Source organism: Polypterus senegalus, chromosome 8 (genome assembly GCF_016835505.1).
Source record: "Polypterus senegalus isolate Bchr_013 chromosome 8, ASM1683550v1, whole genome shotgun sequence".
In the NCBI taxonomy this organism is placed as follows: Eukaryota; Metazoa; Chordata; class Cladistia; order Polypteriformes; family Polypteridae; genus Polypterus; species Polypterus senegalus.
Genome location: NC_053161.1, coordinates 54964328 through 54981624, shown reverse-complemented (window position 1 = coordinate 54981624; position 17297 = coordinate 54964328). Strand labels below are relative to the sequence as shown.

Here is a 17297-nt window from a genome sequence, read left to right as displayed (position 1 = left end):
GCCTCACTGGGTCATGTTTTGGGCCTGCACCACTTTAAAATTATTCTGGACAAAAAAATTTTAAGTGCCTTTCAGACAGCCTTGTTGTCACAATCTTTGCTAATCCACTAACAGCTGTGTTTGGTGTTCTTCCAGATGGGTTTAAAGTGGAGAAGGACAAACAAACTAATTGCCTTTACTACACTATTGGCACACAGACTTATTTAGCTAAACTGGAAGAATCCAAACTCTCCTCTCTTAAGTCAGTGGGTAACTGATGTTTTATATTATTTGAAATTGGAACAAAATCTAATTCTTACTTAGAGGATCTGTGCAGAACTTTTTCAAAACCTGAAAGGATTAAATCAATAATATTTTACAATAAGCTCTTAAAGCACTGAGGAAGTAGATTCAAACCCCATTTCTTTTTCTTCTCCATTTATCTTTATCTGCCTATTAAACTCATCAATTTATTTATCTATACTAATAAAAGGCAAAGCCCTCACTCACTCACTGACTCACTCACTGACTCACTCACTCACTGACTCACTCACTGACTCACTCACTGACTCATCACTAATTCTCCAACTTCCCGTGTGGGAGGAAGGCTGAAATTTGGCAGGTTCATTCCTTACAGCTTCCTTACAAAAGTTGGGCAGGTTTTATATCGAAATTCTACGCGTAATGGTCATAACTGGAAGCAGTTTTTCTCCATTTACTGTAATGGAGATGAGCTTCAACGCCGTGGGGGGAGTTTCATGTGACATCATCACGCCTCCCACGTAATCACGCAGCACATAGAAAATCAGGAAGACCTCAAAAAAGCGCTGAAGAAAACATATAATTGAGAAGGCAGCGAAACAATAAGAAGCGGAAAGTGACATATACAACCATATTGATGAGTTCTGCTACTCGAAACAAAGCACGATGTAAACCTACACTTTAAATTAAGTTCATAGACGGGCTGCCGCTGGCTTTTGTAATTTAGTGCCTGCCCATATAAGGCCGTCCGTCAGCGGCAATCCAATAGCAAACTGCCACTAAATATTCACGGGTTAAGGACTGTGCTTATGCAGAGGAAGATGAGATGGTCAGCGTGGTGTTTGGCACAAACTCAGCGAAACTGCGAGAGAAAGTTTTAAGTGCCAGGACTAAGGTAACATTAAATAAAGCTATGGACATAGCACGAGATGGCACCAGCACAGCTGGGAACCTTCGATGCAAGTACACCGAGTGGCTCATGTGAACTGACGCAGTGCACAGATAAAAGCAACAGTTCCAAAGAGCTGAACAAAACCGAATTACACAATTGAAAAGGCAGCAAAAATATGAAGGCGTCTGATAAGCATATTCATAAATGCAGCTACTGTGGAAACAAAGCACACGGTGGAAAAAGTCAATGTCCCGCTAAAGGAAGACAGTGTAAAAACCCGTGCATGCAGTGTGTCAGGTCTCAGATAAAGAAGAAGACGAGCTGTTTATTGATGCAGTAAGAAATGAATCGATGAATGAAACCTGTCATCTTTACAACGATTGACAAACACGGAATGTAACTTGAACACAACACATCCTACAAATACTGAACCTGATTGAAAGAAATAATGATAATCAAATCCTTGATGACAGCAACACTCAGTAACACTCACAAAACAAATACTGTATATTGAAAGTCATGTTACGTTATTTTTAAAATGTTCCTTTTTCTTTTTCTACCTTTTTTAACACACTACTTCTCCGCTGAGATACACGGGTATATATATATATATATATATATATATATATATATATGTATATATATATATATATATATATATATCTATATATATATATATATATATATATATCCCGCTCTACATACTCGAATAATGGATACTTTATTCGCCATCAATGATTGTTTTGGTAAAGCCATACTCAGTGTATTCATTAGATGAACTGTAAAAAGTAAGAGCGAGGGAGGATGACTCATTGAGGCATGCAGGCTGTAGTCTTGCGCCAACTCTATCTGAATTGCGCGATCACATTTGAAAAATATATCTTTTCAAGTTCTATTTAGTCCATATGTGTCAAACTCAAGGGCATCAGGCCACATCCGCCCGGCGCGTAATTTATCCGCCCGAGATCATTTTATATACTGTATTATTGTTATTAAAGCCCGGTATATGAAGCGCTGGTAACACAATAAACTACAGATCCCATAAAGCAGCGCTTCAGCTGCCTTGCCGAACACTTACCACGCTAATCAAGTCTACCTTATGATGCTGCAAGTTATTGCGAAGCTACAGTTATTGCACACTGAGTTTGCACGGCGCTTTGGTGACTTTGAAGAACAAAAAGTCCTTCTACATGCGGCTCGAACCTTGTGCATGTTTGGTAGCACATATCTGTGTGAGAAGCTCTTCTCAGTGATAAAGACTAACAAAACAGCACACAGGAGTCGCCTCACTGATGAGCACCTGCAATCCATCCTGAGAATCTCCACAACACAGAACCTCACACCAAACAGAAACTAACTTGTGGCCAAAAAAAGATGCCAGGCGTCCAGCTCTAAAATGACATATGAGCAAAGACAACTGAATGATTTGATTTGTTATTGCACGTAAGAGCGGAGTCAACTGCTTTTAACAAACAGCGTATTGCACTGATACGAAATAGCTGTGTGTGTATATATGTAGATATGTATGTATATGTATATATATATATGCTTATGTGTGTGTGTGTGTATATATATATATATATATATGTATATGTATAGATATATATATATATATATATGTGTGTGTGTGTGTGTAAATATATATATATATATATATATATATATAGACAACAACACTCACAACAGTGACAAAACAATTACATTGACAATCAGGTTACGTTATTTTCAAAATGTTTCCTTTTGTTTTCATTGCTTCTTTAACACACTGCTTCTCCACTGCGAAGCGCGGGTATTTTGCTATACTATATAAAAAGAAAAAGGCAACTTTCCTTTCTTTACACCTTTTTTCCTTTTATCCCAAACCAAAGCCTTTCTCTCTTAACACTGCAGAGGACACAAAACTAATTTTCTTTAAATGCCGGTAAGGCACATTACCAGAGGCACAAATTTGAATGTTCACATAGAAAATGTAATTTCAATGTACCTGTACTTCTTAAAACGTTAATGTTTTACTGTTTAATAACTTATAGACTATAATTTATTATTTTTCCCTTGCACTCAGTGACCAAACCTATACACACACACATATAGACACATACAAAATATATACACAAGTATATGTATGTGTATATATATACACACACACACACACACACACACACATACATACATACACACATGTATATAATTTGTGTGTGTGTGTGTGTGTGTGTGTGTATATATGACAGCAGCAATCCAAGCTGTGAGAAAACAGTAAAAAGGGGCGCGTGTCAGACGCCGCGTGGTACATTTTCTGATGCAGCTACCCGAAACGACTTTGTGACGCTGCCGCCAAATACACAAAACAATTACTTTGACAATCATGTTACATTATTTTTAAAATGTTTCCTTTTCTTTCTCTTCCTTCTTAACACACTACTTCTCCGCTGCCAAGCTGGTATATATATATATATAGATAGAGAAATATATATATAGATAGATATGAGAACAACACTCATATCAATGACAAAACAATTACATTAACAATCATGTTACGTTATTTTAAAAAATTTTCCTTTTCTTTTTTACCTTCTTTAAAACACTACTTCTCCGCTGCGAAGCGCGGGTATTCTGCTAGTTTTTACTATATTTAAGTTTTATTCCATTGGCCATGTTCTCTTTCTCAGGGGTAGGGGTTGATTTTTCAATCCTATTTTTTGTAAAAATTGATCAATTTGTATGGATTGATTACAATAAAATGTAAAAAAAAATTATATATATCTCTACTAATAAAAGGCAAAGACCTCACTCAGTCATTCACTCAGTCATTCACTCAGTCATTCACTCAGTCATTCACTCAGTCATTCACTCAGTCATTCACTCAGTCATTCACTCAGTCATTCACTCAGTCATTCACTCAGTCATTCACTCACTCACTCACTCACTCACTCACTCACTCACTCATTCTCCAACTTCCCGTGTAGGTAGAAGGCTGAAATTTGGCAGGCTCATTCCTTACAGCTTACTTACAAAAGTTGGACAGGTTTCATTTCGAAATTCTACGCCTAATGGTCATAACTGGAAGGTATTTTCTCCATTAACTGTAATGGAGTAGAGCTGTAAAGACGTAGGGGGCGGAGTTTCGTGTGACATCATCACGCCTCCCACGTAATCCGCGTGAACTGACTGTCAACGCAGTGCGTAGAAAACCAGGAAGACCTACAAAAAGCGCTTAAGAAAACATGCATTATATAATTGAGAAGGCAGCGAAACAATAAAAGCGGCGAGTGGCATATACTACCATATTTATGAGTGCTGCTACCTCGGAAAGAAAGCAAGGTGTAAACCTAAACTTTAAATTAAGTTCATAGACAGGCTACCGCTGGCGTTTCACATGCCCACAGGTAATGCGGGATACAAGTTTAATGAGAGGGCGCGGGATATAAACGAGAGTTTTGATCACTTTGTAACTAAGTTAAAATTGTAGGTGAAGGGGTGTGCTTATGCAAATTCCGAGAGACTGTGTTTGTGGGGGATTGACAGTTAAGGCGGGTGGGGGAGTCACGTCATCATCTCCCCTCCCATTTACCTCAAGTTAATACACACTGTCTCTAGAGTTTCAACACACTGAATCCTCCAGGCACTACTTACAAAAGGTCACATTGACAAGCGTGTTACGCTATTTTTAAAATCTTTCCTTTTCTTAGCACAAGCACAGCTGAGAAGCTTCGATGCATGTGCTCCATAACGCGTTGAAAAATAATGCATTTAATCACACTTTGCATTACAAGCAAAGGGAGCTTTTGTCAATGCATGATTTCCTGGTACACCGATTACATTGATCAGCGCATCCCGATTCATTTTACCCTCGCACCACCTTAGTTTGAGAAGAAGTATGAAAAATATGAGGTTAACACAGAAAAACAGATCACCAATTCAAGCTTTATGAATAATCGATTCGCCATCAATAATTGTTTTGGTAAAGCCATCCTCCTTCCATTTTATAATTTTTCCGCCACTAGCCATGATTAAATGAACGGTAAAAAGTAAGAGCAAGCAGGGTGACTTATTTAGGCAGGAATATATATGATAGCAACACTCATGACAATGTCAATCATGTTACGTTATTATTAAAATGTTTCCTTTTCTTTTTCATTACTTCTTTAACACACTACTTCTCCGCTGCGTAGGCGGGTATTTTGCTATATATATAATATATGAATGACCTCCAAAAGCGCTGAGACTTTTGATATCATGAACGTGTCTGCAAAACTGGGTCTCCTGCCCAGCAAAAGTCGAGCAGCCAGCGCGTGCATAGCTGTGCCGCCTTTGAGACGCTGACTGCGCTTCTGCCTTAAGTCAAAGTGAGCACTTTTAATTTTTTTCATCCGCCCCCTGAGCTATAGCCCAGACAAGTGCAAACACGGGACCCCTTTTCTACACCACGGCAAAATAATATTAAGGCGATTCACACTTTCTTTTGCACGTATACGATTATCAGGTCCTCAGCTCGGATTATGAACACACGCATACGAGTGGAGGACTCACAGTGCCATCACAGCCGATTAATGGCGGGACGTCTCACCAGTCTACACAAGACCCACGCGACTGTCCCAAAAGGCGATCATAACGTCAGCGAACACATCTCTCTATACTATATAAAAGAAAAAGGCAACTTTCCTTTCTTTACACCTTTTTCCTTTTATCCCAAACCAAAGCCTTTCTCTCTTAACACGGCAGAGGACACAAAAATAATTTTCTTTAATTGCCGGTAAGGCACATTACCAGAGGCACAAATTTGAACGTTCACATAGAAAATGTAATTTCTATACCACAGCCGTCGTGTAGCGCCTTTCAAAAGGGATCTACTACCGAGAGATGATCCATATACATTTTAGCTGCTGTTAGTTACTTACCTGTTTTGTTACACAGTCTTTAAAATGTAGTTTACCCGCAACCACTCCAGTAGTGCTCAATGTACCTGTACTTCTTAAAACGTTAATGTTTTACTGTTTAATAACTTATAGACTATATTTCATTATTTTTCCCTTGCACTCAGTGACCAAAGCTATACACACACATATAGACACATACAAACATACACACAAGTATATGTATATATATATATATATACACACACACACACACACACACACATACATACATACATACATACACACATATATATATAATTTGTGTGTGTAGATATGTATATAGATATGAAGATATGTATGTGTATATATATATGTATATTATATATATATGTGTGTATGTGTGTGTGTGTGTATATATATATATGACAGCAGCAATCCAAGCTGTGAGAAAACAGTAAAAAGGAGGCGTGTCAGACGTCGTGGTACATTTTCTGATGCAGCTACCGAAAACAACTTTGTGACGCTGCCACCAAATACACAAAACAATTACTTTGACAATCATGTTACATTATTTTAAAATGTTTCCTTTTCTTTTCATAACTTCTTTAACACATGACATCATTGCAATCATGTAAGCACGGTATTTTTCTATATATATATATATATCACAGCGACACTCATAACAGTGACAAAACAATTACATTAACAATCATGTTACGTTATTTTTAAAATTTTTCATTTTCTTTTTCGTACCTTCTTTAAAACACTACTTCTCCACTGCGAAGCACGGGTATTCTGCTATATATATATATACTCAGCAAAAAAAGAAATGTCCCTTTTTCCGGACTGCGTATTTCAACAATAATGTTTTAAAAATCCAAATAACTTTACAGATCTTCATTATAAAGGGTTTAAACAATGTTTTCCATGCATGTTCAATTAACCATAATCAATTAATTAACATGCACCTGTGGAATGGTCGTTAAGACCTTAACAGCTTACAGAAAGTAGGCATTTAAGGTCACAGTTCTAAAAACGCAGGACACTAAAGAGACTTGTCTACCGACTGTGAAAAACACCCAAAGAAAGATGCCCAGGGTCCCTGCTCATCTGCGTGAACGTGCATTAGGCATGCTGCAGGGAGGCATGAGGACTGCTGATGTGGCTAGGGCAATAAATTGCCATATGAGACGCCTAAGACAGCACTACAGGGAGACAGGAAGGACAGCTGATCATCCTCGCAATGGAAGAGCCCAGGTCTCAATCCCATTGAGCACGTCTGGGACCTGTTGGATCGCAGGGTGAGGGCTAGGGCCATTCCCCCCCAGAAATGTCCAGGAACTTGCAGGTGCCTTGGTGGAAGAGTGGGGTAACATCTCACAGCAAGAACTGACAAATCTGGTCCAGTCCATGAGGAGGAGATGCACTGCAGTACTTCAAGCAGCTGGTGGCCACACCAGATACTGACTGGTACTTTTGATTTTGAGCCTCCCTTCATTCAGGGACACATTGTGAAATATTTTTAGTTTATGTCTTATGGTGTTGACTCTTTTAGTGTTCATACAAATATTTACACATTAAGTTTACTGAAAGCAAAAACAGTTATAAGTCAGAGGATGTTTCTTTTTTTGCTGAGTATATATAGCTTTTAGACTTAGACCCAAGCATTGATAATCACCCTTTAGACAGTACATAGAAATGAACTTCATATTAGAAAGTTAGGGTAGGTGCTATATAAATCCATAGCCAAGATAACCATTTTCACTGTGTAGCTTGAAGGAATGACCTCTGTCATGATATTGACCCCAGTGCTAAATGCCCACATTGAAAGAAGCAATTGTTAAATGCAAGAATGCCCAAGTAGTTATTTTTGTAAAATTGTTTTTTTCCCCCTAATTTTTATTCCTATATTTTCTACTTTTATGTATACTAAAGATGTGAAAACACAGCTTAGAGGACAGTATGTTATACAGACAAAGTCATTAACTTTCACGGTTTGATTTTAGCAAAAAAGATGTAGTCGGCCACAGTACCAAGTTAATGGTCCAGAATGAAATTTTAGTAAGCTGCTTTGCTAAAATGTTGTTATAAATAAAGCTGAAAAGAAATATTCAAAGAGTAGCCCAACAAAAGTTGTAACATTTTCTTCCAAAGCTGAAAGTAAGAAAATAGCATTGTCCATTTTTGTATTTGCAATTTGAAATTGACTTAATAAATGGTGATGCTTTTTTTTTTCTTTTCATTTTTATTAGTGTTTTTGAAACAGACTTTCTGCCTGTGAAATCCCTTTGAATGCAGAATATTGATGGGGTCCCAGCTGCTGATTTCCTTAATCCATGAGCACCATGTGTCCTCTGAAATGTGCTGGCTTTCTGCTCAGTGCCAAACAGTGTGCCCAAAAGTGGAATGAATTGACTTGATTCAATTAAACATTAGCCTATCAAATGTATTCGTTACATTACGATAGGCAAATTTTGGATTTACCTTGGCAGAGATTTTACATAGTTTAGATTAGGCTATATTAAATGGCATAAATTAAAATGTTGGGGCTGATAGGAACAGCACAAAACCTAGAAATGTTTTTGGAAGGAAAAACAGCGTAAGAAGCTTTTTTTATTTTAAATGTGTGTATAGTGTGCAAACTGTGACTGTGTGTTTATATATGTAATCATAAAATATGAACTTGGAAAACTGTATTTTCTCTTAAACACTGTTTTATGTTTTACATTTGAACTACAGCTCCCAACAAGAAGATGAAAGTCAGCTTGAAGTTCAGAGTGATTCTAATCTGCAGCCTGCCAGTGATCACTGTTTTCCTTGTTCTCTGAATTTCTCTTCAGAAGACGAAAAGAGTGATGCATGTGAAAAAAACTCCAAGGTCCAATCTGAGGTTGCACCATTGCTTGATAATGGTGCTCTTCCTAATACAGTTGTTCAGCATGAAAAGCAAGAGGTAACCAGATTTACACTGTATACTTTGTGAAAATGAGCAACAAGTAAATGCATAAAAAAATGTGTTTTTAAAGCATTTACAAACATTTGTAAATCGATTAGCTTAGCCAGTCAAGTGTGCATATATTTTATTCTGCCATGCGTTTAGATTTTTTTTTCCTTACTGAACAGGCCTATTTTCTCTCCAGGTGTATTGTATAAGAATGCATTCATTTTCAGATCTGATCTGTACATTTAAAGTCAAACTCTTTCTCGCTTGATTTGCAATTATATGCTTGTGAATACTGTTCCACTGCAGGTTTTGTTGATTGATATTGAAGTGGAGTCAAAGCCACAAGTCTCTCAGACTGAAGATGTTCCACTCATAGATCTCTCAAATTCACCTGCTGAAGTACAGGTAAGACAGTTCTTTGTTTGATGCAATCCACAATTAACTGAAGCTTGTCAATACTTCTGAATAAACTTACTGTTTCTCCCGTTTGAGATTAGCCAATATGAGTGGTTTGGATACATAGTTAAAATGTCCTTTTTTGAAAGGGAAAAGCACACTGGGTGGATTTGGGCGGGCTCCTATGGGCAGATCCAGGACACAGCAGAATGATTATAACTCTTGACTATCCTCGGAACATCTGGTTATTTTCAGAAAGTTCCAGGTCAGCGAATTGCTACTGCTGCCTCACCAAGGAGAGAAGAATGAAAAGTAAATGAATGGAAAAAATCAATACACAAAAGTAACTGACCAGGCACTACATTACATGCTGTTTTATCATTTGAATCGGGCTGAAAGTATCCCAGATATTCTATCAGTGGGTTTGCAGAATCTTGCCTTATGAGAAATAGGAAGTAAAAGTTTACATTGATGAATAACATAGTCAGGAATTAATGTATCCCTCATATTTCTCTTTGCTGTGTAGTTCAGTAAGTTTCTGATACACAGTGGTACAAAATCTAATGCATTTCAATAATAGAAATCTGATGTATTTTATCAGTCAATTTATCTATCCATCCTCCTCCGCTTATCCGAGATTGGGTCTTGGGGAAAGCAGCTTGAGCAGAGATGCCCAGACTTCCCTATCCCTGGACACTTCTACTAGCTCTTCCAGGTGAATCCCAAGTTGTTCCCAGGCCAGCCGAGAGACGTAGTCCCTCCAACATGTCCTGGGGCCTCCTTCCGGTTAGACGTGCCCGAACACCTCACCAGGGAGGCATCCTGATCAGATGCCCGAGCCACTTCATCTGACTCCTCTCGATGCAGAGGAGCAGTGGCTCTACTCTGAGCTCCTCCCGGATGACTGAGCTTCTCACCCTGTCTTTAAGGGAAAGCCCAGACATCCTGCTAAGGAAACTCCTTTCAGCCGCTAGTATTTGCGATGTCGTTCTTTCGGTCACTACCCACAGCTCATGACCACAGGTGAGGGTAGGAACCTAGATTGACTGGTAAATTGAGAGCTTTGCCTTTTGGCTTGGCTCCTTTTTCACAACAACAGACCGATGCAGAGCCCGCATCACTGCGGATGCTTCACAGATCCACCTGTCGATCTCCTGCTCCATTCTTCCCTCACTCGTGAACAAGACACCGAGATACTTGAACTCCTCCTCTTGGGACAGAATCTCACTCCCAAACGTGAGAGGGCACTCCACCTTTTTCCGGCTGAGGACCATGGTCTCGTATTTGGAGGTGCAGATTCCCATCCCAGCCGCTTCATGCTCAGCAACAAACCGATCCAGTGAGAGCTGAAGATCACAGCCTGATGAAGCAAACAGGACAACATCATCTGCAAAAAGCAGTGACCTAATCCTGAGCCCACCAAACTGGACCCCCTCAACACCCTGGCTGGCGCCTCGAAATTCCGTCCATAAAAGTTATGAACAAAATCGGTGACAAAGGGCAGCCCTGGCGGAGTCCAACTCTCACCAGAAACGGGTTTGACTTAATGCTGACAATGCGGACCAAGCTGTGACACTGGTTGTACAGGGACCGAACAGCCGTTATCAGGGGGTCCGGTACCTCATACTCCTGGAGCACCCCCCACAGGACTCCCCGAGGGACATGATCAAATGCCTTTTACAACTCCACAAAACACATGTAGACTGGTTGAGCATTCTCCCATGCACCTTCCTGGACCCTGCCAAAGGTGTAGAGTTGGTCCACTAATCTGACAAAAACCACACTGTTCCTCCTGAATCCGAGGTTCAACTATCCGACTGACCCTCCTCTCCAGGACACCCCAAATAGACTTTTCCAGGGAGGCTGAGGAGTGTGATCCTTCTGTAGTTGGAACACGCCCTCCGGCCCCCTTTCTTAAAGCGGGGGACCACCACCCTGGTCTGCCAATCCAGAGACACTGTCCCCGATGTCCATGTGATGTTGCATAGGTGTATCAAGACAGTCCTACAACATCCAGAGCCTTGAGGAACTCTGGGCGTATCTCATCCACCCTTTGGGCCCTAAACACCAAGGAGTTTTTTGACCACGTCGGCGACCTCAGTCCCAGAGATGGGAAAACCCACCTCAGACTCCCCAGGCTCTGCTTTCTCATTGGAAGGCATGTTAGTGGGATTGAGGAGGTCTTCGAAGTACTCCCCCCACCGACCCCAACATCCTGAGTCGCAGTAAGCAGCGCACCATCCCCACCATTCACTGTGTTGACACTACACCGCGTCCCCATCCTGAGACGCTGGATGGTGGACCAGAATCTCCTCAAAGCCATCCGGAAGTCTTCCTCCATGGCCTCCCCAAACTCCTCCCATGCCCAAATTTTTTGCCTCGCCATTCCGCTTGGCCTGCCGGTACCTATTAGCTGCCTCTGGAGTCCCACAGGACATAAGGGTTCTGCCGCAGGTGGGAGTTGAAGCTACCAGTACTTCTGACAGGGGACTCTGCCAGATGTTCCCAGCAGACCCTCACAATACGTTTGGGCCTACCAGGCCTGACCAGCATCCTCTCACATCATCAAAGCCAACTCATTACCAAGTGATGATCAGTTGACGGCTCCGCCCCTCTGTTCGCCCGAATGTCCAAGACATGTGGCCGCAAATCCAACAACACGGCCACAAAGTTGATCATCGAACTGAGGCTAGGGTGTCCTGGTGCCAGGTGCACATATGGACACCCCTATGCCTGAACTAGGTGTTCATTATGGACAATCCGTGACGAGCACAGAAGTCCAACAACAAAACGCCACTCGGGTTCAGATCGGGGGTGTTGGCATTCCTCCCAATCATGCCCTTCCAGGTCTCATTGTCATTGCCCACGTGAGCATTGAAGTCTCCCAGCAGAACAAGGGAGTCCCCAGCAGGTGTGCCCTCTGGCACCCCCTCCAGGAACTCCAAAAAGGGTGGCTTCTCCAGACTGCTCTTCGGCGCATACGTGCAAACAATAGTTAGGACCCGTCCCCCCACCTGAAGTCGGAGTGAGGCTACCCTCTCGTCTACCGGGGTGAACCCCAATGAACAGGCTCCAAGTCAGGAGGCAATAAGTATGCCCACACCTGCTCGGCCCCTCTCACTGAGGGCAACTCCAGAGTGGTAGGGAGTCCAGCCCCTCTCAAGGAGATTGGTTCCAGAGTCCACGCTGTGCGTCGAGGTGAGCCAGACTATATCTAGCTGGAACCTTGCACACTAGCTCAGGCTCCTTCCCCTTCAGAGAAGTGACATTCCACATCCCAAGAGCCAGCTTCTGTAGCTGAGGATTTTACCGCCAAGGTCCCTGCCTTTGGCCATCACCTGACTCACACTGCATCCTACTTCCTTGACCCCCTTCTACAGGTGGTGAGCCCATGGGAAGGGAGACCCATGTTGCCTCTTCAGGCTGTGCCTGGCTGAGCCCCATGGGAGTAGGCCCAGCCACCAGGCACTCGCCATCGAGCCCCACCTCCAGGCCTGGCTTCAGAGGGCGGCCCTGGTGACCTGCATCTGTGCAAGAGAAAATGCCAACCAAATTTCTTAATCAACATAGGAGGTTTTCTGAACCACTCTTTGTCTCGTACCTCACCTAGGACCAGTTTGCCTTAGGTGAAACTACCAGGGGGATAAAGCCCCTGAAAACAGAGCTCCTTAGGATCATTGGGACACACAAACCCCTCCACTACGATAGGGTGGTGGCTTATTTATTTCTAATGTATTTTGCCCAGGCCAGTCTTAAATACTGCAGTTTGAAACCCATACTCTGCATATATGCGTCGTTAGGTTCATCTGTATGATAGCAGCTTGGTCCCCTATTTTCTTATCAGAATTGATTAGATTTGCTGGAACATGAATGTAGTACAGTTTCTTCAGTTTGAATAGTTATGTAAAAGTCCTTGCTGAATATATGCTCACAGGACTTAACTAAATAAACATCAAAGTAAACATTAGAACAGGCTTTTTTAAAGATTAAATATCATTACTAATTAAGATTTTGTGGAGCTCAAAACACTTAAGGCAAATTGGTCCTTGTTATTTCAGGCTCACAGCAGAGGTGGTAGAAACTGTAGAAACTTTAATACATACCAGCACTGCAAACGTCACATTGGCTCCTTAGAACAGAGATCTTTCATGCTCAAACAGTCAGGACTCAATAGGTCATTAGACCAGGTTTGACAGGGAAAATAAAAGCCTTTTAGCCCAATGAAGCTCATCAATACTGCTCACTTAATTCCTTCAAAATAATTTAGAAGGTCTCTAAAGTTTTACTGTCTACCACAGTTCTTGGTACTGGTACTGTCAAACTCTTCCTAATCATCAGATGAAGACTGCGGGATCCTTGACAGGTGGTTTTCAGCACAACCTGAAATTTTTTGAGAGTCAAGCCTTGTAGGGAGAATAGTTATGTCATGGAGATGATCAAAAGAGGGCAAACCTTAATAACAAGGTCCAGAAATTAACACCTGCTTACAATAATAACTTGTAACAGAATTAACATTTAGGCAGACTTCAGTCCTGTATGAAGATGCATGTTTTAAAGACGGGCTCGGTGGCCCTCCAGCATCTGAGTTTGACAACCATGACCTACACTATTATACTGTTGCCATTAGCTTGCCTTGTATGTACTTTTACTAAAACGGTCCGTTGATTTATACATTTCTGTTCACATTACAGTAACTCAACAGGAACTTTGTTTCATCAGATTATGCAATATTTTATCATTTGTCCTAACTCAGGAGACTTTTCTGCTATTACATACCATATCCCCTCTGTGACAAGATAAGGAGTGTTTATTTTTGTAGATTGCTGTTGTAATGCATTAGCTGATTGATTGTAGACCATTCACAGTTCAGCATAACCTTTGGTTCTGACAAAAGCTTCCCGAGTTTTTTTTGTTTTTTTTTTGAGTGACATCCATTCTTGATGCACCTATGATAGAGCTGTGTATCAAAACCAGAGCAACGCTTTAATTCTTTAGTGTTTCTGGTGCCCATTATAGTACTGTGTTCTCAAAGTCCTACCAATTTTGCACACCTACAGACACACAGACCATTGGCACCAGTCTACCTGCTTTAAATGGCATTATTTGTCACATGATAATGTCATTGATTTTTGCAACTTGTTACTTCACAAGAACCTAGTAAAATGTCCACTCTGGCAATAGTTTATGGGTAAAAGTGTTTAAAGAAAAAAGAGGTTAGAATTGTGTTTTGGGCAATAACAGCAACCTTGAGTCTTAATTCACAGTCAGATTATTTTTTCTTATGTAACATCTTTTATTATTTCTATTTTCTATTTCAGTTAATTGACTTGAGTTCCCCTCTTATAAGTTTGAGTCCAGAGGAAAAGAAGAATGTGCTGGAATCTCCTTTAATACATTTCACATTTTAGGGATACACTGATGTGTCAAAAGTGTGTGTACTAATAAAAGATGACTTTATTTGTTATAAAGCTATGAAACATTAAAATGTTATTTAAAAAAAAAAAAAAATTGAAGTAAAAATGAAATAAATGCAGCACTGTTAAGAGAATGTAATTGCTTTTTCAGAGTTAGTTAATTTTTATATTAGCAACTAAAAATTGCACATTTTACATGTATTCTTGTTTGGTACTTGGCTTGTTTATACAATTGATACTGCTACAGTAGTTTTAAACTTAAGTTTGTTTTAATTTGGTTGATTTTTTATTTTTTTTTTAGTTTTCTGTGCATTCATAATATTGCTAAATAAAATGTGGTGTCTAAATATTTAATAAATTTTAAAATGACCAAATTTTTGCCACAACTAAACATTTTAACAATGGTAATAAATTAAAAACAAATACTTTAAATGTATTTGTCAACATGTAGAATTACTATAGAAAGGAAGAATCTATATCTAACCTTTCGTTATAAGTAGTGCTGATAAATTGTAAAAAAAATAAAAGGCATTATATTTAGAATGATCCATATACTTGTATTTAATAGCAGCACCAAAGTAGCATTTTGTCTTTGTCACACAAAGTAAATCTGACATTTTCCCCTTTTTCTTTGGAATGGCATTGTTTACTGAAGTATAGTGTCCAGATTAGAAACGCTGACTGTATTGAGTATCTGAAGGGCTTGGAAATTAGGATGAAAGGTTCACCTGTCTTAAAAACTACCATAATCGCATATAAATTCTGTCCTGGTGTATTTACCGTATATACTCACGTATGTCAGGTCTTGAAACCTGAAAAATCGATCAAAAAATCAGACCCCAATTTATACGCCCATTCAAAAATGCGACACTTAATTTTTACTTTTACATCTTCTTTTCTACTCCAATCTTACGTCAGTTTCTCAGACGCATCAAATTTTGTTGAAGTAGCGTACTTATCAATTTCTTTTTCCACTTCAATGACTTAATTTAAAACCAACTTCATATTTTCTTCTTATCGAATGCTCCATTGTAGATAAGAAATGCTCTTACGGTAAAGGTGTATGAGGGTGTGAGATACAAAAACACAAATCTGGAAAAATGTCGCTTCGGAATAGTTTGGGTATTACTGTGTGGTCACGTAGGCACAATACATAGGGAAAACAAAAGGCAGTCTGCTCTGTGGTTACTCTCTCAGGTGGGCATTAGCATATCATAATCTCTTGGGCTAATAGCGTGCGTTTTCCACATTCGACTTATATGACGAAATTATATGGCAAAATCAAGCCCTGATGAGTATATTTGCGAGTATATACGGTAAATAGACTTCATAAGTGATCATCATTCCCTTTATACTAGAATGGGACACTGATGAGAACATCAAATCTACAGCCATAGTCTTGGTTTTTAGACATATTTAGGTGTGAAAACAATGACTGATCAACTTATATAAAACAGTAGCATGTGACTAGTCATCTACAAGTTTTAAGATATTCCAGTCCTCATATGAACACTGAAAGTCATTTGTATATGACCTAAGAGCTGATTTAAGCTCATCAGAGAAGCAGCAGTCCACACATTCCCTTTGTGTTCTGTTAGTTTAAAAAATCCTGGATCCACGAACTGGACAGACATTATCAATGACCTCAGTGGTTTAAAATCCCAGTTCTGTTTGTTTTTATATTAACCAGTACTCAGTCAGTCACTGTACCTTTTAACTGTTCTTATTTAGGTCTTTTTTTCTCCATTTCTTATCATTTTGAAAGAGCAGTAATGTGACATTTAACTTTTTCACATTTCTCTATGCAGTTTGCTCCATTAATTGTATCTAAATGACCAGCAGAGTAGAATTTAATGGGTCTTTCTGATCTGACTGAATTATTAACCTACTCAAGTTCCCTTTCCCAGAGCGTCATACTCTTGCCGATTTCAAAATCCATATTGACATTCCTACATGTAAAGTGGGAAATAAATTCCTGCCCCTGCTGGACTTTTTTAACTAGGTGCAGCATGTTGATTTTCCTACCCACTCTGGTGGTCATGTATTGGACCGGATCTGCATGTCCGGCTTATCTGTTGGCAACACTTATAGCAGTGATTTGGGACTCTGATCATAAATAGACAGTGAAATGTACTGCTTTCTCTCTCCCTACTCTTATTGTAAATGTCATTTCTTTCAGAAACCTTAGAAATATCTGGCCCTCTATCCTTGATGGATCCATTGCTGATCCCCTGTTCCATCAATGCTAGATAGTCTTGTTGACAATTATAACTCGGCCCTTCATTCAATACCAGATACAACAGCTCCATTAAAACATTAGGGGGTTATTTTTAAGCATTCCACTCTATGGTACAATTCAGAAGTACAGGCCAGGAAAGCAATGTCACATAAAACTGACCTCCTGCACATCCAGGATTTCTCTGACCATTAAAAGGCTTACAGAGATGCACTAACTTGCAGCAAAAAGAAGCATTATGGCAGAATAATGGAATGTTGCCATGATAATCTGGGGCTGCTTCTCTGCTGAGAGGCTGATATACTGGAAGGACTGGGGGAGC

At 39.9% G+C, this 17297-nt stretch overlaps 1 protein-coding gene across 1 annotated transcript in view; it reads left to right on the top strand.

The window, feature by feature from the left end:
• Nucleotides 1-14855, top strand: part of gtse1 (G-2 and S-phase expressed 1) — a 38468-nt gene extending 23613 nt beyond the window's left edge. Inside the window, exons 10-12 of the mRNA XM_039761095.1 lie at nt 8725-8938; nt 9236-9334; nt 14644-14855. Coding sequence (XP_039617029.1) covers nt 8725-8938; nt 9236-9334; nt 14644-14733 — 403 coding nt within the window. The 3' untranslated portion in view covers nt 14734-14855. The remainder of the gene's footprint in view (nt 1-8724; nt 8939-9235; nt 9335-14643) is intronic.
• The last annotated feature ends 2442 nt before the right edge of the window (nt 14856-17297 follow it).